The sequence below is a fragment of the Dermacentor silvarum genome, chromosome 8 (genome assembly GCF_013339745.2).
Source record: "Dermacentor silvarum isolate Dsil-2018 chromosome 8, BIME_Dsil_1.4, whole genome shotgun sequence".
NCBI lineage: Eukaryota > Metazoa > Arthropoda > Arachnida > Ixodida > Ixodidae > Dermacentor > Dermacentor silvarum.
Genome location: NC_051161.1, coordinates 86143762 through 86167782, shown reverse-complemented (window position 1 = coordinate 86167782; position 24021 = coordinate 86143762). Strand labels below are relative to the sequence as shown.

Here is a 24021-nt window from a genome sequence, read left to right as displayed (position 1 = left end):
ATTCAGTTAGTAGGCGAATGTGGCCAAGTTTGTGCAGCCGATAAAAATACTATCCTTACTCCGTAGAGCTCTCTACTAGTAAATTTGCTATCGCAATTGATGCTTCGACTTTCGGGCGGAACTGCGACATTTTTTTAACAGCAGAGCTGTATAAGCCGGCCGTAAGTCCGTGATGCGTAGGAAAGAATGTGGGCCGATCCTGGTGGTAGTGCAGAAAAGGTGCAAGCGCAATGACACATACCCCTGTGTGCTAGCGAAGCTGAACCGGCCTAAGTCTAGCTGAGCATCGGTTGGGACTACTTAAGCTTAGGCAGTCATCGATATCCAATCGATAGCCAATCAACAGCTAATCAATAGTCCATCAATAACCAATAAATTCTGGTAAATTCTGGGGAGGACATGGTAGTGCTTACCCTAGCCCAACTACATGACCAATACCTTGCTATAGCCAACCGATAGCCAATCAATAGCTAATCAATAATCGATAAATAATCAATAAATTCCGGAAAATGCTGGGGAAGACTTGGTAGTGCTTCATCATGATCATCATCATCAGCAGCAGCAGCAGCAGCAGCCTATATTTATGTCCATTGAAGGACGAAGGCCTCTCCCTGTGATCTCGAACTACCCCCCCCCCCCCCCCCCCGTCTTGCGCTAGCTGATTCAAACTTGCGCCTGCAAATTTCCTAACTTCATCACCCCACCAAGTTTTGTGCCGTCCTCGACTGCGCTTCCCTTCTCTTGGTATCCATTCTGTAACTCTAATGGTCCACCATTAGACAGGAAGAGAGCGGTGTGGATCAGTGAACGAATGGGAATAGCCGCTATTCTAGTTTACATTAAGCGAATGAAAGGGAGCTGGGCAGGCTATGTAGTGCGTAGGATGGTAGTGCTTAGCCTAGCCCAAATACGTGGCGAATACTTTGCGATAGCCAATCGATAGCCAATCGATAGCTAATTGATAATCAATCAAATAATAAATTCTGGGAAATGCTGGGGATGACTTGGTAGTGCTTACCCTAGCCCAAAAGCCAGGACTAGCTAGGCGCCCATCAGCTCCGCTGTCTCTTTAGCATTGCGCCTCCCGTGGAAGCTGCGCTAATTTTATTTTAGATAACTTTCCGGTAACCAGGGATGAAGGCCTAGCTGTGTGAACACACGGGCGACTAGTACTGCCACCAGCTCGTCGTTATCTACCAGGTCGTCTATATCTATATATATTACATCTATCTATGATAATGCACTTACACCTGTGGAGTTAACGCTCGCCAGATAATAATAACAAAATTTGAAGGATGTACGTATGCTTTTCTGCACTTTCTGAGACACCCGCGTGCACGTGGGTTTATGAGAAAGGACAAATATTTCGCAAGGGCCACCTATTGCTCCTAAATATGAGTTGCTCTTTGTGGAAGTACGTGCTCAACGTTTCATAAAAAGGTAACAGTTCCCGTAACGCGAGGAGCAAAAGTGATTATTGAACCGGGCCTACCAAGGACATAGATCCAGAGAAGACTACCACAATTGTGAAGGTATGCCGCAAAAACACGGAGACAAAAAGTTAACTTATACCTTCGGACCGCTACAGAAATAAAAATTTGATCGTGCAAAGATACCGTTGGCAGCACGCAGGATGGCACGACGCACCTTGTTTGAGTGCTCTTTTCACTAATGGAAATTACTATCGTACGGCTAAAGAAAAATGCTACACTCGGTTTGGTTGTTTGAAAACCACGAAACTTCTTCCATCGCGGTAATAATGCATGATGACGTGAAAAAAAAGTGCAGCACAAAGAGAAGGAAAAAAGTGATTATTAAGGCAGTGCTTAGCAAGTCTTTTTTATTACTCGGACACTCTCTCTGATTATGTGCTCGCATATGACACAATTGCACCGCAACTAGCGCTACTGCTGACAGAAAAGGTGTCCTGTTCTCCTGAGCGGTGACCTGCCCTCCGTGGTTGTAATTATGGAGAATCCGCTTTTCCGTTCTATAATTGAAGCCGGAGTACTGAAGTTGTCCGCCTGTCCAAGGAGGCATGGAGTCACATTCCACAAAAACTCGCCCAGCAGTAAGGCGGAGAGGAACAAGAGAAACGAGAGACGAGTGCTTGCTCTTTAATTGGAACGTCCACGTGGGTAATGCTAGATGACACTGCAACCTGAAATTAGAGGTTTGCTTGGCATCTTTCAGTCCGTGCGGTGACCGAAAAAAAGTTAGGGAGACACCCATAAGTAAGAGGAATCCAGTTTTTCTTGATTCAAAATAGTTTCAAGTTCATATGTCGCACAGGAAACAACAATCGAAATTCCTTATTACACATGTGGGAAGACTTCAATCTTCCTAACTAAAAGGCCAAATCAGTCCCTACCTTGGTTTCATGAATTGCACTGCTGTTTGGAATCTCACGCACTATAGCGCGGTTCGGTTTGCGTATCCGCCACGGCCTCCACTAGGCTAGGGCCTTTTTTTTTCCTTTTACACAGACACCGATTGCGAAGCAAAAGTAAATATATGTGCTCACAAAAAAAATTAAACAATGGCTATAACGTTAAAAGATAAGGCGAATTCTGCTGGAAATTTCCAATAGCTGCTTACATTGTTAAAAATATTAAAAATGTTGTTGAAGTTTGTTTATTTATCCGCCTATGAAAAATTATTGGCAGAATAATTTCAAAGCTTCATTCAAAAATAAAAGTACCTGTCTTCTGTTAATATTGCAATGCGATATCCACAGGTTCCAGCCGTAACTTCTCATAGCCAGGAAAAAGGGAGTTATAGCTGCGTATATATATAGCTGGGTGGCTGATGATGATAAATACAGATGAAGAATTTGTACAAGTGATGATGATGTGTAGAGATGAAGAAGAGTCAGTCATGGGTAGCGCTCACACTAATTCCCTCGCGTGGTGGAAGCGGCCGCCTGGTCGCGCGGCATTATGATGAAATGTGGTGAGGGTACGGTTTTAAGCGCGATACATGCACAATTTTTGTACCTCGGCAGCGGTGGTCGGAAGAAATTCTACGGGGCGAGACGCGGTAATTAACCGGAGATGTCTGCTCAATGGCCCGTGTAGGGTCCAATAAAACAACTGGCAAAATTTTCGCACTAACCGGGAACACGCACAGGAGTCCATAGACGAACTTGGTAATCAGGGGAAAAAGTGACAACACGGTGAGTCGAGTCAGTAGCGACGCTTCCGAACATCCTGAGCGATGTCGGCTCGATGACGGCAGGCTTCGAGGCGAAACAAAAATTGTTCCGAGAAGGGCGTTGCTGAGGACACTGGAGCCGTAAGGAACGAGACGTCAGGAACGCAACTAGGTGAGCAGCCATAGGCGCGGAAAAATGGAGAAAAGCCGGTGGTGTGTTGCACAGCCGTATTGTAAGCAAAAGTCACCAGTGGCACTATTGCATCCCAGTTGGTGTGGTCGGGGCTGATGTACATTGCAATTGTATCCGATAGAGTACGATGAAAACGCTTTGTGAAGCCATTCGTCTGCGGGTGGTAACTCGAAGTGGTCTTGTGAACGGTGTTTGAGGCACGCAGAACTTCGGTAAGAAGAGACGAGAGGAAGGCTTTGCCGCAGTCGCTGAGGAGAACGCGCGGAACTCTGTGACGTAAAAGGATGTTGAGTAGAAAGAAATCGGTGACTTCAGCGGCACTCCCAGATTGTATACAGGCTGTCTCGGCGTTTGCGTGTCAAATGGTCTACGGCCGTAACAATCCAGCGATTGCCATTGGAGGTCTTGGGGAGAGGACCGTACAAGTCTATTCCGACGACCTCGAAGGGTGAACCGGGACAAGGAAGAGGTTGCAAAAGACCAGAAGGAGGAGTCGTAGGTCGTTTGCGGCGTTGACAAAGAACGCATGATGCGACGTACCGGGCTACGGCAGAAGAGAGGCCAGGCCAAGAGCACCGACTGCGTATTCTGTCGTATGTCTTGTAGTATCCGAGATGACCAGCCGTCGGATCATCATGAAAGGCTTCAAGCACCTCACGTTGCAGAGAACGTGGTATGATGGATACCGATTTGTTGCCATCAACGTGATAAATATAGCAATGCAAAGCCCCATCGTGAAGCTTGAATTGTTTAAGTTGTCGGCGGAGCCGGACGTTCAGAGGTGAAGCAGAACCCTCTGTGCGGTCGAGAATACTTCGGCAGTATGGGTCGGCATGTTGGTGGGAAACAAGGACAGATCGGCGATTAGGTTTCAGCCAGTCGAGCGATGAGATGGACAAGGGTGATGAAGTGGGCTCGGGCTGTACATCAGTACGAGTAGGCTATGCTGAGTCATTATTGCTCCGCAAAGGGTAACGAGATAGAGCATCTGCGTCTTGGTGTCTCTTTCCAGTCTTCGGACTCTGACACCGGTATTTGCCAGTAGCCGGATCTAAGATCAAGACTAGAAAAATATTCGGCACCCTGTAAAGGATCTAGTGCGTCGTCGATCCGTGGCAAAGGGTAAACATCCTTGCGCGTGATTTTGTTCAGGGCACGGTAATCAACACAAAAACGCATTGAACCGTCTTTCTTGTGCACTAGAACAACTGGAGAGGAACAGGGGCTCAAGGAAGGTCATATGATATTCTGTCGAAGCATGTTCAATACATTTTCCTCGATAATTTCGCGCTCCTTATGAGACACGCGATATGGCCGTCGGTGAACAATGCGGGAGCCGTCAGTGTGTATGCGATGAGTCGCGGCAGCCATCATACCGAGGGCTGGCGAATTGATGCCGAACAAGGAACAGTATTTTTCCAATAGTGCGAGCAGAGCGCGATCCTGGGCAGCGGTCAGGTCAGGGCCTATGGTTGCCGACAGCGGTGGGGAAGAGGCAGTGAGTGGCGACGACGTTGACTCTGGTCGCACAAGTGAAAGGGCAACAACTGCATTAGGCTGTGTATCAACAGCGCAAGTGACACTTGATCCAAGGAGCAGCAATCGAGGTTCGGTAGTTTGGTTTAACGCGTTGAGGAATGCAGAGCCATGAGAGAAGCGAACAAGGCCAGGAGTAATAAGAATTCCTCTAGATAACGTATGACCGTAGGGAAGAATGAGAACGTCGCCATTCCGAATGCCACTGGAATTGACACATAGAATTTCTTGTCTAGACGGCCAAAGAACATAATCGGAGGAGGTGACGAGGCGCATATTTCTTCATAATCAGGAAAAGAGTAACCGGTGGCATTCAGGTGTACGAGTCGCTCACGACAAGAGATAGCCGTCGACGCCGAAGACAAGAAATCCCAGCCTAAAATAACTTCATGGGAACACTCGAGAAACACAGCAAAAACAATGTGATGACGTATTCCGTCAATGAATACTCGAACTGTACATTGCGCGACAGGACGAAGAACGGCGTTGGTCACTGCACGAAGAGACGGGCCGCAATAAGGCGTCATCACTTTCCGGAGGCGGGAACAAAAGTCTGCGCGAATAATCGAAATGGCGGCACCTGTGTCAACGAGAGCTTCGACGGGCACACCTTCCGCAAACATTGACAACAAGTTTGACGGTCGCTCTGGAGGAATTGTAGACTGTCCGGCGGATGCAGTTTCCCCTCCTAAAATTGCATTGGGGAGTTTTCCGAGTGGGCGTTGGAGACATGAGAAGCATGTCGGAGAGGTCAAATCAAATCAAACTATTTATTCCAACATTGCAAGACAAATGCAATGTTGAGGATTACAGGTAAAAAGCCTTCTTGAGGCTTCACCGGCCCTGCATTCTATACACTTCGTAGAGCAGTGGTTACAAAGCACAAAATTATCAAAATAAGCTCGTAAACAAGGCAATGTAAGGTTTCCAAGTCAGTTTTAAGAGATGAGCGATATAGAATATTTATTGAAAAATTATGGAGGGAAGAATATGTTACATTTTATATAGTAGTACCTCAGTATAAGAGCGTAGAAAAGCCTTAAAAGGTGATACGGAACGACGACGTGCAGAAGGCGACCTGCGGACGAGATTCTAGAGAATTGAGAGGTGTGTTCGTTTCGTAGGGTACGGAGGAGAGGGTGATCGGTGAAATGAAGAGCGGCAGGAGGTTCTCTGGTAGCCCGTTGCTGGACAGACACCGGTTCGCTCTTCGGGTGTATAAACACGTTGCTCACCCTCTTGACGCCGTGTACAGAACCGGGAGATATACCAGCGGTAGCCACAATAGTAGTAAATGGATCGAGCAGGAAGCGGAGTGGAGTGGTAAGGCTGTGGTGGTGGCGACAGTGAAGCCACAGGGACATAGTGGTCCGTTGGTAGAGGGGCCACGGTGACCGGAGTGAGAGCCGCGACGTCGGCATATGTTGGCACATGTCGAGAGCAGGGGCCACCAGAGCACGTTAGACGTGACGCAGAGGCAATCTCTTGCTTGATTATCTCGCGTAAGCCGTCGGAGAAGGGGCGACGCCAGGTTCTGCCGCATTGGAAAAGCATCGCCCGTGAAGTTCCTCCCGAACAATATCACGCATAGGCGTGCGCAATTCCACTGTTGAAGGCAGACAGAGGTATGTGTTATCCGTGCATAGCCGTAGAGATTGAAGTTCTAGGCGCTGGCAAGTGGCGATTCCATCTTGGATGGTGGCAGGATATTGCGTGGCGAGAGCGCCAAAGGCGACGGTGTTTATGCCGTTAATAATATGCCATATGCGGTTGGTCTGGGACATGGTGGCGTTGACACGTTTGCACAGAGCTAGCACATCCTGAATATATGATGTGTACGATTCCCCAGATAAGTTGACGCGCTCACAGAGCTTTTCCTTCGCGACCTCAGCGCGAACAGTGCAAGCGCCGAAGATCTGGCGAAGTTTCTGCGTGAACTTTTACAGTCGAAGAGATGAGGCTGATGGTTCCAAAACCAGGTTTTCGCGACATCGGTGAGGTAGAAGGGGACATTTTGCAACTTGCCAGGTTGTAGTTTTGGAACCATTCCTCGACGTCATCTCCCCGCAGACCAGCGAAGACTGGTGGGTCACGGTGGCGGTTGTGGATGGCCACGACGGACGGCGAAGGCTGTGCTGGGGTGGTAGTTGCGGACGTGCTCGGATTGTCTTGAGCAGGCATGGCAGTAGGTGGTATGCGGCGACACGAGCGGAGCTCCAGTGAGAAGGGCGAGAGGTCTCGGGGAACGAAAAGCGCACGTGGTCCCCTGCTCGCCCGCTCCCTCCCTCCCTTCCCGACCCCGCCTCTCTTCTCTCCGTGGCGCGCTGAGCCAGGAAAGAAAAAAAAAAAGCGAAAGCTTGCACTAGGGCGCGCAAAGCTCAAGACACATGGCCGATTGCTTGCGTCTCTTGGTTGTAGCTAGGTTTAACTTGGCAATTTTGAGATTTAAGCTTGGTAGTAGCTAGGCCTATACTCGTGTACGTCACCTGTGCTAGTACTGAAAAGGCTGCGGTAGTAGTGAAAGGTGCGCGGCGGTAGCGCGACGCTGTGGGGGACCATGACGTCATACCAGCTGTGGCGGTGGCGATAGCGCGGCGGTGGCGTGATGGAGCGGTGCACCTTTTCAGTACTTCCGTAGCCGTTTCAGTACTAGCACAGATGACGTAAATGAGTATACGCCTAGCTACAACCAAGTTTAAACCTCGACATAGCCAAGTTCAACCTGAAAAAAAACCAAGAGACGCAACCAATCGGCCAGTTTCGCCGTGTCTTCAGCTTTGCGCGGCCTAGTGCACGCTTTCGCCTCTTTAGTGTAACTTTGGCTGAACTACCACAGTTCGTTGAGCAAATGAGGGTCAGCGGAGGGGAATGTCCGACTGTAAATGTAAATCAGTAAACGATTCCAGTGACCATTCATTTAGGAATATTTTTTGATGTCGGCTTTGTATCCGAATGCTAATAGTAACAGTTCCTACAATGTTTCTTCCAGTTTGCACATCTTTCAAGCAGAGGGTGTCCTCAATCGTGGGCCCCACTTCACCAGTTGTGACATCACTCGCCATGTCGGCTTGCACAAACTTGAATGTTCCGCACCTTCAGACCACTTGGCATCCGACGTCCAATCGTAATGCCTACACCCTGAACTTGTTCCCAGACCCCGACCTTTTCGGTAAAGCCTTCCTGGACCTCATACTCAACAAGAAGTGGAAGACGTTCACAATACTTTACGAGGACCAGCAGAGTAAGTATTCCTTCACATGTTTGAATGATGCTTGCGATACATAACTTCATAGAAATATTACTTGGTTTATTATGTACTAGCACGTGTATTGCTCATATGTGTGCCCTTCATGCAATAATCCCTATAGGGATTAGCAGTATGTTGCACATAAAAGAACCGAACCCGTGACCTCCTGCTCATTCGCAGAATGCACTTACCACTAAGCCATCGTAATATGTGTTCACATAGTTGCAGTAGCGCGCATGGAGGAACAATGACAAAAGAGTGCACTATTCCACTTCACAATGACAGTAAGGTACTGATTTCACTCACGTGTCACCATCAGTAGCGCGCCAAGCACTGGAAGCTTTCACGTGATAGAATACCCATTCTCTTTGCTGCAGCAATACCAACCACTTTCTTACAAGAAATAAGTAACCCCAACTTTTTGTTCAGGAAATGGTGTAATATTACGAAACCACTATGGATAGTTTGCGCGGAGCAACTTGCGAGTACGAAACAAGTATTATAGTGGAGCTTTTTGGCGTGGCTATCTTGCGACACTTAAAGGGGCTCTGAACTACTTTTTATCGAAGTGGAGAAAGGCATTTGAAGTGAAACTAGGCTATTTCAGAAATACTCTCCCGCAATAAGGTAATTCAATGCGTTCAGCAGAAGCGGAGTGATTGGCAATCAAACACGGCCTCCGCTGTGCTTCCGTTCGTTCTTCAATGCCTTGCACTGCGAAGGCTATGGCGGAGTGGGGCGCGGCCACAACGCTCCGCCTTTGAAATGTTACCGTGGCAGCGCAGTTCTAATTTAATTAATAAATTATGGGGTTTCACGTGTCAAAACCACCATCTCCTTATGAGGCACGCCGTAGTGGGGTACACCGGTTTAATTGGGCCACCTGGGGCTCTTTAAAGTGCACTTAAAATCGAAGTACACGGGTGTTTTCTGCATTTTGACCCCATAGTTCGAATTTATTTTTGGATGTTAACATAGGCACTACGACTTCCGATTTTGATGCCTACGACGCGCTAAACGTAAGCCAAACGGGGTTGTCCTCGGCACGCCGCAGTGCGCTTAGTCAGTAGACTCATGGCGGCACCCCGTGGCGGCCGCGGTATCTACGCTACGCAGTCGACCACAGCTACCAACCGCAGCCGCGTATGGGAATCCACTTTATTACGAAATAAATCACCCAGAAAAGAGTGAGGAACACGGCTTCTGTTGAAAAGAGAGCGTTTGAGTGAAAGGTGACTTCGCGCTCCGCTTGCGAGCTCCACGTACCGCGTAGGACAGCAAAATTTCGCTGAAATTTTCACAGCAGCATATGCTACCCGTGGACTATGGTATTTCACCAAGCCCGACTGGTGGTTCCGAGCCCCTTAAAGAATATCCTAGGTAATCTTTGATGCATTTGCTTCTCTACGAGAAACTTCATTGAGTATATTCGCATTTTTTCTGTAAGAAATAACACATATTTCCGCCCCTGTTCCCTAACCTAACACATTACAAGGACTTTCTGTTGAACAGTTACATTCAGTGCTATCGCTTATCCTCAAAGCAGCAAAGTTTGTTGCGCGTTTCATCTGGAGTTAAAAACAACTACATCTCTCAAATACATGCTCTTTCTTTTCATTCGGCAAACAAATACCAACAGGCTTGATATTGCTCAAAGACGTGCTGAACAGCTCATTCGCCCAAGACCATGCCGTTTCCCTGGTCCAAAAGAATCCGAAATTGTCCTTCAAGAAGATTATGAAAGACATCGGCGTCACTAAACAGTACAACATCATCTTAGACATCAAGACATCGTCTCTACCAGCCCTTCTACGAGAGGTAATATGCCAATGTTCTTAGTGGTTCTCATATGCCGTCAGTGCAACTATCATTCTATGCCCTTTGATGCCTCAGCAATTATATAGTCAGATTTCAATGCTGTCATTTGAGGACATACAAAACAATTAGCATGATACTGTGCCATACATGGATTTCATGGCTATAACCTGGCTACTGTCTGACTATATTCGGGATATAACCTCACTATTAACTTTCTATTGGCACTATAACTGGCTTTGAAGGCTGAATAGGGGGGGGGGGGGGAGGCGTCTGTGAATACGTCTGCTCTCACGCAGAACATTCTCACGCCTTGAGGCCCTAGTGGTGCACAGACTATATCCAGCCCCTATAGCTCTGGTGTAAATATTATGTCACAGTGGCCCATGGTGCGACAACCACCACTATTTTAACATCGGAGCTGTTTAAGCCGACCGTCAGTCCGTAACGCGTGTACAAGAAAATGTTATACGATCCTGGAGATAATGCAGAAAGAGTCCAAGCGCAATGGCACATACCCCTGTGTGCTGGCGAAGCTGAGCCTGGCTAAGTCTAGTTAAGCATGGTTGGGACTACTTAAGCTTTGTGAGTCATCAATAGCCAATCGATAGCCAATGAATAGATCATCGATAATCGATCAGTAATCAATAAATTCCGGAAAATGCTGGGGATGACTTGATAGTGCTTTGCCTAGCCCAAATACGTGGCCAATACCTTGCGATAGCCAATCAATAGATAAACTAATCGATAATCGATCACTAATCAATAAATTCCGGAAAATGCTGGGGATTACTTGGTCGGGCTTAGCCTAGCCCAAAAGCCAGGACTACCTAGGTGCCCCTCAGATATGCTGTCTCTTAAGCATTGCACCTCCAGTGCAAGCTACCCAAATTTGTTTTCTATTATTACTACCTTAAGTTCTAGGGTGAGCTCTGCCACTTTGGTTATGTTTATGTGCAAGTGTGGTGCGATAAAACACCTGCTGTTCACATGCATGATTCCACCAATGAAATAGGATGAAAAAAAACATGGTTGATCCCTCTTTCATAGGAATTGGTAGAACACGAAACTGAAACGTGTCTTCACAGAAGCAGTTGCATGTTTGCTTCATGAGCTCACGGTCCACTCCAGGAAAGGCGCACGACTTGCGGGACGGCGCACGTGTTGCACGTTTGCTTCGCGCACGGCGTCCTATTGGCGAGCGGTGTTGAAACGCGCCAGACGTCTCAACGCGCTGACTTGCCCGCGAGAAATTGATAAGGGCGTTCTATGGTGCCTGTCGGGGTATGCGTCCGCGGCGTAATGGCTTCAATGTTGGGCTTCTGTGCTAATGGTCCGGGGCTCAAATCCTGCTGTCGGACACTTTTAATAATGTTTCTTTTATTATTTATCACAGAGTACTTCGTTGAAAATTACGAGCTTACAAAGTCGCGAAGCCGTTCACACTTGGTTCTTTATTCTATGGCTACACCGCGTTGGAGCCTCCGCTGCTCTGTGACTACCGAAGCGCTCACTGTCGGCGCTCGTTAGTGTCACGATGCAGTACTTAGCTTCACCGCTCCTAGATGGCGGTATCGGAGCCGACATCAGATCCATTGCAGAAAGTCATTCGTGAAACTCGGCATAAAACACTGTTGTGCTAAAAAAAAATCTGACCACTGCCACGAGCGATACGATTAGTTTCAAGTTTCTCATCATTCGTAATGCGTGAACCGCTAACTGCCTAGGGTTTTACACCGAACTTGTACGCCCCGAATCTGTATCAGGCTCCCTGGGCTAAATTGTATTCACCGCATTTTTTCCTCACAGCGTAGCCTTTCTTTGGCAGACTCTATTGTGCATGTCTACCATCTATTTCTCAAGGACTGGAAGGGCAGTGGGCTTGTTACTTTAATTTTTTAGGTCACTATATCCGTCCGGTTACTTGGTCATGTCTGTTCCTTATTGACTCTCTTTCAGTTTTTAACGTTGGGCGAAAAAGGAATGCGTCCATCTGGGGCCAATGTTCTGAGAAATCCTCTTGTCGAAATGGTAGCTCTAGTCTGAATATAACAGCACAGTCAGAAGAACGAGGGAGGACATGAGAAGACGAAGCGATGATTTGCAACCGGTGGGTGGCGTTCAAATCCACGTTCCAGCGATAGTCGCCTGTTCGTAACCGAAACAGATCTCCAACGCTACGCTTATGCGGGATGCGTGCGCAGGAAGAAATTGCGACGTCGTAAACACGTTATGATCACGAAGTTTTAGACACCACCTGTGGAAATTCAGTGCTTTGTTTTGTCTCGTAGCCCTTCCTTTTTTTGTGACTACGCTGTTATATTCAGTATCGGGTACCAACATGGCAATGACTAATGTGCAAAAAATGACGTCCATGGTGATTTTGCAGCTGCTGCAATCACATCCGGTGCGTGTAGCCCACAAAAGCATAACTTTCGATATATTTATTTTGTTACTCTTAGACAATGGTAGCGGGAAGCAGGCTTTGGACATCACCATACGTATATTCTGCCAAGTTGGCGTCAGCCAGAGGCATTGCTGGTTCGGCTACTGTTTATCACCTAATGTGCGCTTTAATGCATTGACAGCAGGAATGCAAAAGTGAAATAAGGTGTATGTGAAGTATGTGAAGCCGCTCACCTGATATATATATATATATATATATATATATATATGAAATGACGATGGTCTGATCCGGACCACTGTCAGCACCATCGCACTTCAGTCTTTGAAGAGACCGGACACGTGTGTCGAGCGAGCTCTTGAGGAAGACGTTGCGATGTGGTGAACGCAGCGAAAATCGTAGATTCGGGATGTCAAAAAGACGTGACGTAATGCTGCCGTATTTCTTTCGTATTTACCAAAAAATTCCCCGTGAGTGTTTTTCTCTGTGCACTGGCTTCTTTCTTTTTTCTTCAGGCTCAAGAAGTCAACATGATGACATACTACCACAACTACATCATAACTTCACTGGTGAGTACGAGTGTGCAAACACTGCTCCTCGAGGCTCTAGTATTGTGACATTACACTGCGCTGACTGCGGGATACTATCGCGCTCAATATGAGTTGCAACATGGGAGCGAAATAGTCTCCTAGCCTGACTGAGCTATTCAGATATAATACGGGGTGACCTGTTTTAAGTTTTCCGGAATTAATAAAGATCACCCGTGACAGATAGCACAGCTCTTGTCCTTGAGGTGGAATATTCGAACAGGCGGATATTAGCATCTTGAGAAATCGAAACACAGCAACACATCACGCTAGAAAACTGGTGTAATGTTGTGACGACCATGCTGTTCATCATAAGTTGTATAGCTAAGTGCGCTGTAGAGTACGTGTCATGGGGCATTGCGTAAAGCACACATCTCATGGGGCCACTGTCCTGCACATCTGAGAATATCTTCCGGCCCATATAGTTCTAATTTTGGTTGTTTTGTTGTTATCTCCGCGCAGGACCTGCACACGCTCGACCTAAGCGAATTCTCTGGCCTTCAAGCTAACATCACCGCATTTCGACTAGTGGATCCACAGCGACCAGAAGTCATGAACGTTGTTCGAGACCTAAAGATCGGCAGGGCGCTTTGGAGACATGGCACCAGTAACCATTCCGAGGTTATTTCTGTCGATGTACGGGAACTCAGCTTTTGTACTACGCAATATCGATTCGTGTTCTACAATTCCGCTACCTTCCAATGAAAACACGTGAATATTACGATGAATAGATTGTCAATTCTAATAGATGCTGATGTCTTATAGCTGTTCTGCATTGTGGTGTTTTAGATGTATATTTATTTTCGCAACCTCATTAGCTTGAGAAAAATTATTTCTTGGAAACTAATGCTTGTTTAGAAAAATGTCAGAATAGTAGTAAACACCATATAGCTTCACTGTTATATGTGACGGTGCGCATAAGGTAGCAATTTAGTCTTTATAGCCTCATGTTGTACAATTTACCCAAGCGCACCTTAATTGTCTGTTAAGTGACCATGGAGAGTCATTTGCGGATACATACTTTTGTCAAGTGTTTCTTCTGGTGCGGCTTTCTCCAGAACTCTGTCTTACCTAAAATACCAGTGGCCCACAAATTACATTGTTTGTTCGCAGACAGACACAGCACTCATGTACGACGCGGTGACTCTCCTCGCCACTGGACTTCACAACGCCGATCGCGTCATGCATAACCTGGACCTGCAGTCGCTTAACTGCGATCAACCCAAACCTTGGAAACACGGATCCTCCTTACTGGAGTCCATGAAAATGGTATGTACACATGCACATGTTGACACGCACAGATTCACATATTAGCAGCATGCGCCCAGGGCCAGCACTTCCCTTTTAAAGCAGTCATTGCATGCAAGCCAAATTGAAGCCCTGTGAGTAGGCAATGTGGAAAGCTCATTGAAAAAAACGTTGAACACGCCGAGTTACACCAGCCCTTATGCACAGCACGCAATGCTAATTTATTCTGTGATTTATTCTGTGATGTTGTTTGTTTGTTATTACGACAATCAGGGGATGAAATAGTGTTTACTTTGCGCGTTTCAGGGAAAAGTCCTGGCTAAGTCTATACACAATTATTTCTTGTTTTCTTGGCTAAAGGGTTCTTTGAATCTACACATCTAGAGAACCATAGCTGGAACGTTCATGGCCCTAAAGCACGCATTCAACGCGACAATTTCAAACTATCTCTTCTTTCAACCCTCCCGCATTTTAAACTATATCACGCGAGCACACTTATACATGGGCATGCATGGTCCTGAAGGAGACGGTGTAGGAGTCGACGCTCGCACTGTAGAGTGCTTTGTGCCTACTTTTATCAGTCTCGCTCATCATCGCAGTTGCACGGCGCTAAAATGGCGTTTGATCGACGCTCGCGCGATAAGGTTAAGGATGCAGGAGGCTGTACATTAGCATCAGAAGTTTGAAGATCGTGAGTGCCACGAAAAAAAAAAAACTTCTCAAAATAACCATTCAATCTTATATAGAGTGGTACACCACCAGTGTTCGCGTTTGACTATATATAATGATACAATGAATTTCTCGATTGCAGGCTTCGCGGCAGCGTCAGAAGACAATTTAAAATTTCAGCTATTGCAGTGCTCTTCAAATTATCCCTCGCGATGGCGTAGCATGCCCATTTGACGCGAGACATTTTGGCCAATAATCTCAGGACGTTCACTGCCTCTTCCGTTATTTTTTTACTGCAGACGACGATTAAGGGATTGACAGGCGATGTGCGCATAGAACAACGCGGAATTCGTGAAGACTTCTACATGGACGTGATTGAACTGAAGTCAAAAGGGATGATAAAGGTGAGTTGCGTATTTGACGTAGGGTTAATATTCTGAGGAACACAACATTACTCAACCAAGAGCATTGCATGTACGTCATTATCTCTTTCATTCAATGTCTACAAAAGCGATGGAAGTAGATTGATCGTTTCCACTGATAAGCATAGAATCAATTTATTTGTTGAAGTCCTTAGAATGCTAAGTTTCATGAAGTTGTAAGGCATTCTGCAGATATTTTCCTGGCATAATTTAGAGAGTAGTACAAACAAAATATAAATAAAGAAGACAACGGTACACTTCGGGTCTGCATTCCAGAGCTTCATAGCTCAGCTGGGACATTTGTTGCCGACGGTCAACTACACAAATGGCGGATCCATTCACTACGAGACATTCTAGCGGAATGCTGCGGAAAAATTTTGACCGCGGCAGTGGTCACCTAAAAAAAAAAACTTGGCAGCGTGATGTTTTTACATTGCACTGATATCTGAATGGGGCCGCCAGTGGCCGAGATTTAAAACAACAATAAAATTATGGTTCATCCCTCTTTCATATAGGAATCGGTAGAGGACGAAAGTCAAATGTGTATTCGCAGAAGCTGGTGCATGTTTGGTTTTGGAACTGAGTGAAAGGCGCATGATTTGTGGGTCGGCGACCGTGTTGCAGGTTTGCGCGGCGCGCGGTGTCCTGTTGGCAAGCGGCGTCCAGCTGCCGAGTCGGTTCGGCGAGGGTACAAGCTCCGCAGTGTCCTGGGCGGCCAGTTAATGTGCGACACGCTCAGCTTCAAAAATGCTAGTGGCAGAGCTTGCAGCCTGCGCTGCGAACGCGCGAAGAAGTTCTGCTTCACGCTGGCGTGTCTCGCCGGACCAAATCGAGATTCGCCCGCCGACGTCGTTGCCTATCTGCGCCGCTTAGCGAAGCAGTTTTCTCAGTTGGCGGCATCGCAAGCGAAGCAGTAGGCGGCGTGCAAACACTGCTAATGCATTTTGAAGCTGCGCTCCGTAGGAGACGAGGCGTCACAGAATAATTCGATGCGAAAGACATACCATGCGCGGAAACTGAGTCGTTACCCGTGCAGGCCTACACCAACTACACCGCGCTAGGTGGTCTGTGGCTACACGGCGTTGGAGCCTCCCCTGCGCTGAGACTACCGCGGTGGCATTACTTCGCTTCACCGCTCCTAGATGGCGGTGTCGTCCCGGTCTAGAGAGCATATTCCACGCGTTCTCACTGACGTCGCATCCGTTACAGGAAGTTGATGGTGGACTCCGGCATAAGACACATTTCTGTAAAATTAACTTCTATATTTGCAAGTGCTAACAACAATCTGGCTAAGAGCACGCCGTAGTGGGTGGACTTCGGAATAATGTTATGCACCTGGATTTCTTCAACGTGCACCTAAATCTAAGTACACGAGTGATTTTTCGCCTTTCGCAAGTCCATGTGAATGCGGCAGCCGTGGCTGGGTTCGAACCCATCAGTTCGAGCTCAGCGTGCGCAACGCCATAGATGCTGGGCTATTGTAACAGGTCAAACTGCCATCATCATGCTTATCAGCAGAACGCCATGACCACTCAGTAACTCTTGTGAGATGAACTATTTTGCGATAAGACACAGATGGCGCCGAAAAAGCATGGAATGTCTCTCTATATTTAAAAAAATGTTTGGGTTTGCGCGCCAAAACCACGATCTTATTATGAAGCATGTCGTAGGGAGGGACTGCAGATTGATTTTGACCCCCTGGAATCCTTATCGCGCACGCAATGTACGGTACACGCCTCTAGAGTAGAAAGTCCCCTCAGGTAAGTATTGAAGCATTGGGAGCACTAAGTCAACGAAAGGCGTAGCTAATTAACTCATTTGTGTGTCATTTTATCAAAACATCTGTTGGGACATCGCATTAAGATTTCACACCATGTTATCTTCTCGAAACACTGCAACTTTATTTGGCGTTACATTGTAATTAGCTCCAATTGCTGTGGTAAAGAGTAAGATAATGTCGGGAACCAAATACTTTCGTTTTACCATCGCCGCTTGCTGCCGCAGCACAGGAAAAGCAGAATATTACACCAAATTCTTCGAAAGCTTTCATCGCAATTTCGCGCTTACGCTGCACCTAAAGCAAGCCAGCCCACCACCGTAAGCATGGCACACTCGTCATCGCCAGCACAAAAATGAATAGCATTTTGTTGTAGCTGCGGTACTAATTCTGGCTTTTAGAGTATGCAGTAGACTCCCGTTGAGACGAACTTGAACGGACCAAAAAATCTGCTACTTTTATTCGAACTTCGTCTTTACAGAAGTAATCTAAAAAAATCTTAAAGTCTATTATTGCAGTTGTATCGAAAAATCTACAACCCAAAACTATAAATGAAGCATCATTAAATAGAAAAAGGAGATTTAAGCTAGAGACATTTATTGCATGTGCTACATGCAAACCACTCCTTTATTCATTCCTAAGCTCTTGAGTAATTGTTGGGTGTCGATACTCTGCGATACTGCGTGCCGTCACGAAAGGTGAGATTTCAACTAGCTTGCTAAATACTTTTCAGCAGCATCATGTCATTTTAAGAAGTTGCAAAAGGATTCAGGGCATTATCGTCTGCATTATGGGAGAACACCGCTGGTCCCTATGGCTACTGGCGCTGAAGGTTGGCTTAACAGAATTAGTGGCTCGAGTTAAGCCTATTTCATTCACACTGTTCCTACCGGAAACCAAGCAAACGCTAGCACAGCGTTCGTCATATCCAAAAATTCGGGTTGGCTGAATTGACCTTTGTCAAAAAACTTCTGTTGTAAGACTTCATAGGGCTTAGCTCAGCCTTTCTTTCTCACTGCGCATTTTCATGTCCTTAAAGGGACCCTACAGTCAAATACAAAGTCAAGCTCAACTGGTCAATCATATTTTTACGAAACCATAAAATGTTATATGAGGAATGCATACATTATCTTTAGTTAGCACACTGGCATTCTATGGTGTAATGCATTTAACCGCTTTCACTCGGAGCTGAACAACGATTTATCGATAAACAAGGCTTACATGGCCCAGGACGCTTAGGGAACTTTCTCTGGGTATAGCTTGCACAAACAAGCAAAAATGCCATCATATACATAACGTCAGAATGGCCGTTGTTTGGACGCGCAAGTCGGAAATACAAATTTGGTGATCATTGTCTACGAACCTTACGAGAAAAAAAACGAAACTAGAATAATTGTATATCATATATTGATCAGGTATTTCTCTTTAGTGTCCCTTTAACATGTCGCACTATTGTGCCTTGAACCTCGGCTGAAATTAGTTCTTCCTTGATGAAATTAGGAACTCATGTTTGAACGGAAACAATAGAGATACAGTGCGCTACGTTGCCATTCTTAAAAAAAGCAATTCAATATATATATATGGTGTCCCAGCTATCACAGTTGGTACAGTGGAGTACCCGCCAGTATTTTTTTCGTTACTGAGATTTAATTATTATTTGTAATTAATTATCCAACTCGAGAAGTACTGTCCTAATTATCAAAGTGTCAATTAGAAAGTTGTAGAGCAACATGAGAAACTCGCGATACAGCTTTCTGTTGCTCAATACGTGCTACATAAATGTGTTTTTCCGAGTGGAAAGATGCCCTCGAATACATGCAGAATTGCCGCGCGACTGGCCGCTCGAGGCACTTTGCGTGTATTCGCGGGCTTCTTTCATGCTCAGAGAAACACTTTTATGTAGCACTTATTGCGCAACAAAAAGCTGTATCGGGAGTTTTTCATGTTGCTCTACAACTTTCTAATTGACACTTTGATAATTAGGACAGTACTTCTCGAGTTGGATAATTAATTACAATTAATAATTAAATCTCAGTAACGAAAAAAATACTGGCGGCCACTCCACTGTACTGGAAACAATACGCACTTGGTTTCCTTCGCGTAACGCCGTTCCTCTTTTTTTAAATCGTGCTGCGTGATAGCTGGGACGTATACAGGGTGTTTCAGCGAACACTTTCAAAAATTTTTAAAGGTTGCCTGCGGCAGATAGCACAATTCTAGTTCATGAGCTGGTCTACTCGAAGAGGCGGACATTACTTCCACAAGCAACTGAAACGCATAATCGACTAATTAACAAAACTTCACTAATTAAGTTTTTAACTAATTATCTGATGGCCCATATTGCAATTTACAAATTGTAGCCGTGGAGTTCGCAAGATGGATCCACTTGGAACGAATTCTCGGGATCACACCAGTTTTGATATATTAATTCCCGAACTTTTCAGAGAAATGCATAGGCATTCCAGTTCGTTTCGTAACAAAACGTCGCTTTATGCATTGAAGCACAAAATTAACTGGAACGTCAATGCATTTCTCCGCAAAGTTCGGGAATTATTATCTCGAAACTGGTGTCATCCTGAGAATTAGTCCCAAGTGGATCCGCCTTGCGAACTCCACGGCTACAATTTGTAAATTGCAATATGGGTCATCAGGTAATTAGTTAAAAACTTAATTAGGGAATTTTTGTTGATTAGTCAATTATGCATTTAAATTTTTTGTGCAAGTAATGTCCGCCTCTTCGAGTAGACCACCTCATTAACTAGAATTGGGCTATCTGCCACAGGCAACCGTAAATTAATTTTGAAAGTGTTCGCTGAAACACCCTGTATATATTGGGTGCATGTCCAAACTATCATGCACCCAGATTTAAAAATATGCAGGGCCACGTAGCTGGACAGAACAAAAGGTAATGTTGTTTGCCGTCGCTTGGAGATAGATTAGTTTTTGCATTCCACCTAATTACATAATTAGTCTTAATAATTTAATAAACTTCTCAAATATTCAAGTCAAATGAAAAGTGTCAATGAGAAAATTGTAGAGCAACATGAAAAAGTCCCGATACAAGCTTTCTGTTGCTCAATACGGGGTACATAAAAGTGCATTTCCGAGCGTGAAAAAGCCCGCGAATACACGCAAAGTCCCTCGAGCGAATAGCCGCGCGCAATATTGCCTGTATTCGTGGGCTTCTTTCCCGCACAGGAAAACAATAATTTGTAGCACGTATTGAGCATCAGATAGCTGTATTGGGAGTTTTTCATGTTGCTCTACAATTTTCTCATTGACACTTTTCATCTCACTTGAATATTTGAGAAGTTCATTAAACAATTAAGACCAATTATGTAATTAGGCGGAATGCAAAAAAAGTTATCTGAGCATGTCCAAGCGATGGCAAAAAACATTACCTTGGATGTATCCAGCTACGTGACATTTGCATATTTTTACATCTGGGTGCGTGATAGTTGGGACACTGTATATTTCGGCGCAGTTCACCGTCAGTTGCACTTCGCTCTTCGAAGAGGCAGGATGCGTGTCGAGTGAGCTCCTGAACAATGCTTTGCAATGTGGTGAACGCGATTTAAATCGTGCTTCAGCGACTTAAAAATATGCGATGTAATGCTACTGTATTTCTCTGGCACTTACCGTTAAATCGCCACTGAATTTCTCTCTCTTCAAGGTAGCCACATGGCATCCTGCGAAAGGCCTCGCATACTTTGGCAATTACACGCAACTCGCCGAAAAAGAATTCACGGACAAGCTCGAAGGCTTGACCTTGCGAGTCACCACGGTTGAGGTAAGCACGAAAGGTTTAAGGTTTATGCTATTGCAAGCTACTACGAGCTAACTATTCTTCAAACACAGCGGCCGGAACGAGTGGCAGTGATTGTTTTGCACAATAGATCCATCCGCATGCAACTTGTAACTTGAATTCTACAACATACTTGTCATCTTTGTCAGTATATTGATTCACGTAGAGTTCTTAGCCGAGCCCCTGGGCTTGAATATGTCAATGCATGAAGATAACATCCCGGTTGACTTTTTCTTACGCTTCTGCAATGCATCAATAATTTTAGTGAAAATATACGGTCTTCTCCTGCTGTCTTCTTGCTTTCTTCCGCTTGCTGTTTAACCCGCAGTAGTGGTAATTAGTGTTTTAGCTGTATTTGGTGTGTAATGGATATTAGTAGCTGTAATAATATGACTTTCTTCGGAACGAGAACTTCTTGAGACATTTTGTTAGGTATAGTGTCTCAAGAAGTTCTCAAAGACACTACGAAAGACATTATGAAAGCATATATAGGCCTTTCTTGTGCCTCGAGAAAAAAAAACTGAAAGACAAGAATGTCAAGACATGGCATCAACAACTTCATCAGAAACCTAGACTTTGTCGCTCGCTTGATTCTTTTGCGACTGCTCAACAACTTTCTTTCCACTTTGTCACGTTCGGGTGCGTACATTTATGCTTGTCCAATAGGAAACCAGCATTAAATAGGTGGGTGTTTCCCAAAGGGCCTCTAGGGATATCGTTAGTTTCATTACTACAAGTCTGTCGTCGCATAATTCTTTCTTTTATCGCCGGCCAGACTGGAGAACATTGTGCAACCTTCCACAGTTCATTTCTCCAAGGATTCAGTGCTCCTCAAAGCGAACGCAAGAAGGTTGGAATTGATGGCTGTCGCTTCCATTTTCCCCGGAGAAGGTGAATTACTTTCCACAACGCTCCGCCATTGGGCAGTGCATCAGGAAAATATACGTTCCTATAGCAGATGAACGCGAAAGTTTTGCGGAGAATAAATGGCTGCGCCGAAACAACCGGAGCACAAGTGCCGATAGGAATTACGCAAAACAGCTCCCATTGATCCATTCCATCGTACTTCGCTTTTCCCATGAACACGAATAAAAGAGCAGTATAGCCTTGCGTAGTGGTTTGAGTCCTCTTATGCAGTCCTGCACGCTACCCTATATACACGTGTATACAGAGGGCTAGCACGGGCCCGTATCCGAGCGCCGTCTTCGTGTGCGTCCCTGCTCCCCAGCAGCTCCAACCTCTTTCTTTATTCTAGAAGAAGAATTGGGATGTTGGGTGCGGCAGGAAATCTTCTTGCGCATAGTGGGATTATTGGGGACACGTTGGGGCGGGGGCAGTGTGCAGTGTCAGTGAGCTTGACGAGAGTGTATTCTGTTTTTTTATCTTCACAGAGCCGGCCGTACACAATGCTGCACCCAGAAGGGAGCAATAAGACGGGGAATGACCGCTTCTACGGCTACTGCATCGACCTGATCAAGATGCTGGCAAGGGAGATAGGATTCAAGTACGAGTTCTACCTCACCGCGGATGGTACCTACGGAAAGCCCCAGGCCAACAACGAGTGGAACGGAATGATCAGGGAACTACTGGACAGGGTATGGGGATAGTGTGGTGGCCCTACAGATTTGCTGGTGGCAAATTCTAGTTCAATAAGAGAACCAAGTATGTACTAATGTACGACACAGATGTGTGCTGCAAGCACCTCATTGGCTTCCAGCACTGTTATCACATCTCTGACCTTTCCGTACACGTGTGAAGCATATTAAAGAAAAATTGTATTGCTGTGATTCAATAGACTTCTTTGTGCTGACGAAACATCAGTAACGAAATTGTTGCAGTAAGCCATGCCTGTCCATCAGAATACGGCACAAAATTATCTGTCGTTATTGAAAAACAATTACGGTAATATTTGTGCAGTAGATAAACAAAAAAGAAACTTGTAGAATGCAAGGCTTGGGAGCAGCCTAGTTTGTAAGTCGGTAGTCTGTAATATCCTAATTTGAAACGAAAGTGCATATTTAAAACTAACAGAGCCATCGTACCGTCCATATACCTATATAAGCAGTGCCTTGTTCTCAGCGTCCCACGTGCAGATGCGTAGTGCTTCGCTGCTCATGCTGTGATGACTGATATATTGCCTTATTTGTTTTTTGTTTTATTTCCTTCGTATACAATTGGGCTGTCTTCGCTGAATAACACATAGTTGAAAGCAGGTAAATTTATATTGTTTTATGGAGAATGGGGCAGCCGAGACAACTTTAATGCACGAAGGACAACTTTATTGGCGTCTTAGTAAGCTACAGTTTCTCTAAGACATATCTTGCCTCTAGATACCTAAATATAGTTTTTAGCGTATTTAGGGACTGATCTGAGAATGAAAGAGCTGGATATAGGGGTATTAGATGCCAATAATAAAAGACGTCCTTTTCCGTTTTCGTGCTCCTGGCAGGTTATTAAAATACGTAGTGTTGTTTGTGGATGTTCATAGCGTGAGTATATGCGCTGTGGTTAATTCATAGAGAGGAACTTCTGTGTCAACTTCGGAGTCGGCAGAGTATACTTACACGTGGAACGGCTCCCTGGGGCGGTATCGTTTTCATTTCTTAACAGGGGCTTCACTAAGTAGAGTTTAGTTTGTAATTAGTGCTCGCCTCTGTTGTTGACGTTTATAGTGACAGTGTTAAACGTGCCACGCGCAGAAAGCGGACGCAGCCATCGTGGACCTGACCATTACGTACGAGCGCGAATCCGTGGTGGACTTCACCATCCCCTTCATGAGCACGGGCATCAGCATCCTCTTCAAGAAGGCGGAGAAGAGCGAGCCCTCGCTGTTCTCCTTCCTGCACCCGTTCTCCATCGACGTGTGGCTGTACATGCTGACCGCCTACCTCGGCGTCTCGCTACTCATATTCATCATGGGCCGCTTCACACCCTACGAGTGGGTTTCTCCACACCCGTGCGTGCCCGAGGAAGGCGACCTGCAGAACCAGTTCAACCTTCCCAACAGCTTCTGGTTCACGACAGGAGCCATCATGCAGCAGGGATCGGAGATCACGCCCATGTAAGAGAAACCGAACGAAACGGAAAGATCGCCTACTTCGAGCATAGCCGCTTTTCGTAAAAAATGAGGGTTACCACTGCGAAGTTAAATTATCGGGAAAGTTG

At 45.7% G+C, this 24021-nt stretch overlaps 1 protein-coding gene across 1 annotated transcript in view; it reads left to right on the top strand.

The window, feature by feature from the left end:
* Positions 1-24021, top strand: part of LOC119461535 (glutamate receptor ionotropic, kainate 2) — an 84461-nt gene that overhangs the window by 47642 nt on the left and 12798 nt on the right. Inside the window, exons 3-11 of the mRNA XM_037722880.2 lie at positions 7872-8123; positions 9769-9947; positions 12864-12917; positions 13398-13571; positions 14049-14204; positions 15152-15256; positions 20725-20841; positions 22248-22451; positions 23556-23917. Of these exons, the coding sequence (XP_037578808.1) occupies positions 7872-8123; positions 9769-9947; positions 12864-12917; positions 13398-13571; positions 14049-14204; positions 15152-15256; positions 20725-20841; positions 22248-22451; positions 23556-23917 (1603 nt within the window). The remainder of the gene's footprint in view (positions 1-7871; positions 8124-9768; positions 9948-12863; positions 12918-13397; positions 13572-14048; positions 14205-15151; positions 15257-20724; positions 20842-22247; positions 22452-23555; positions 23918-24021) is intronic.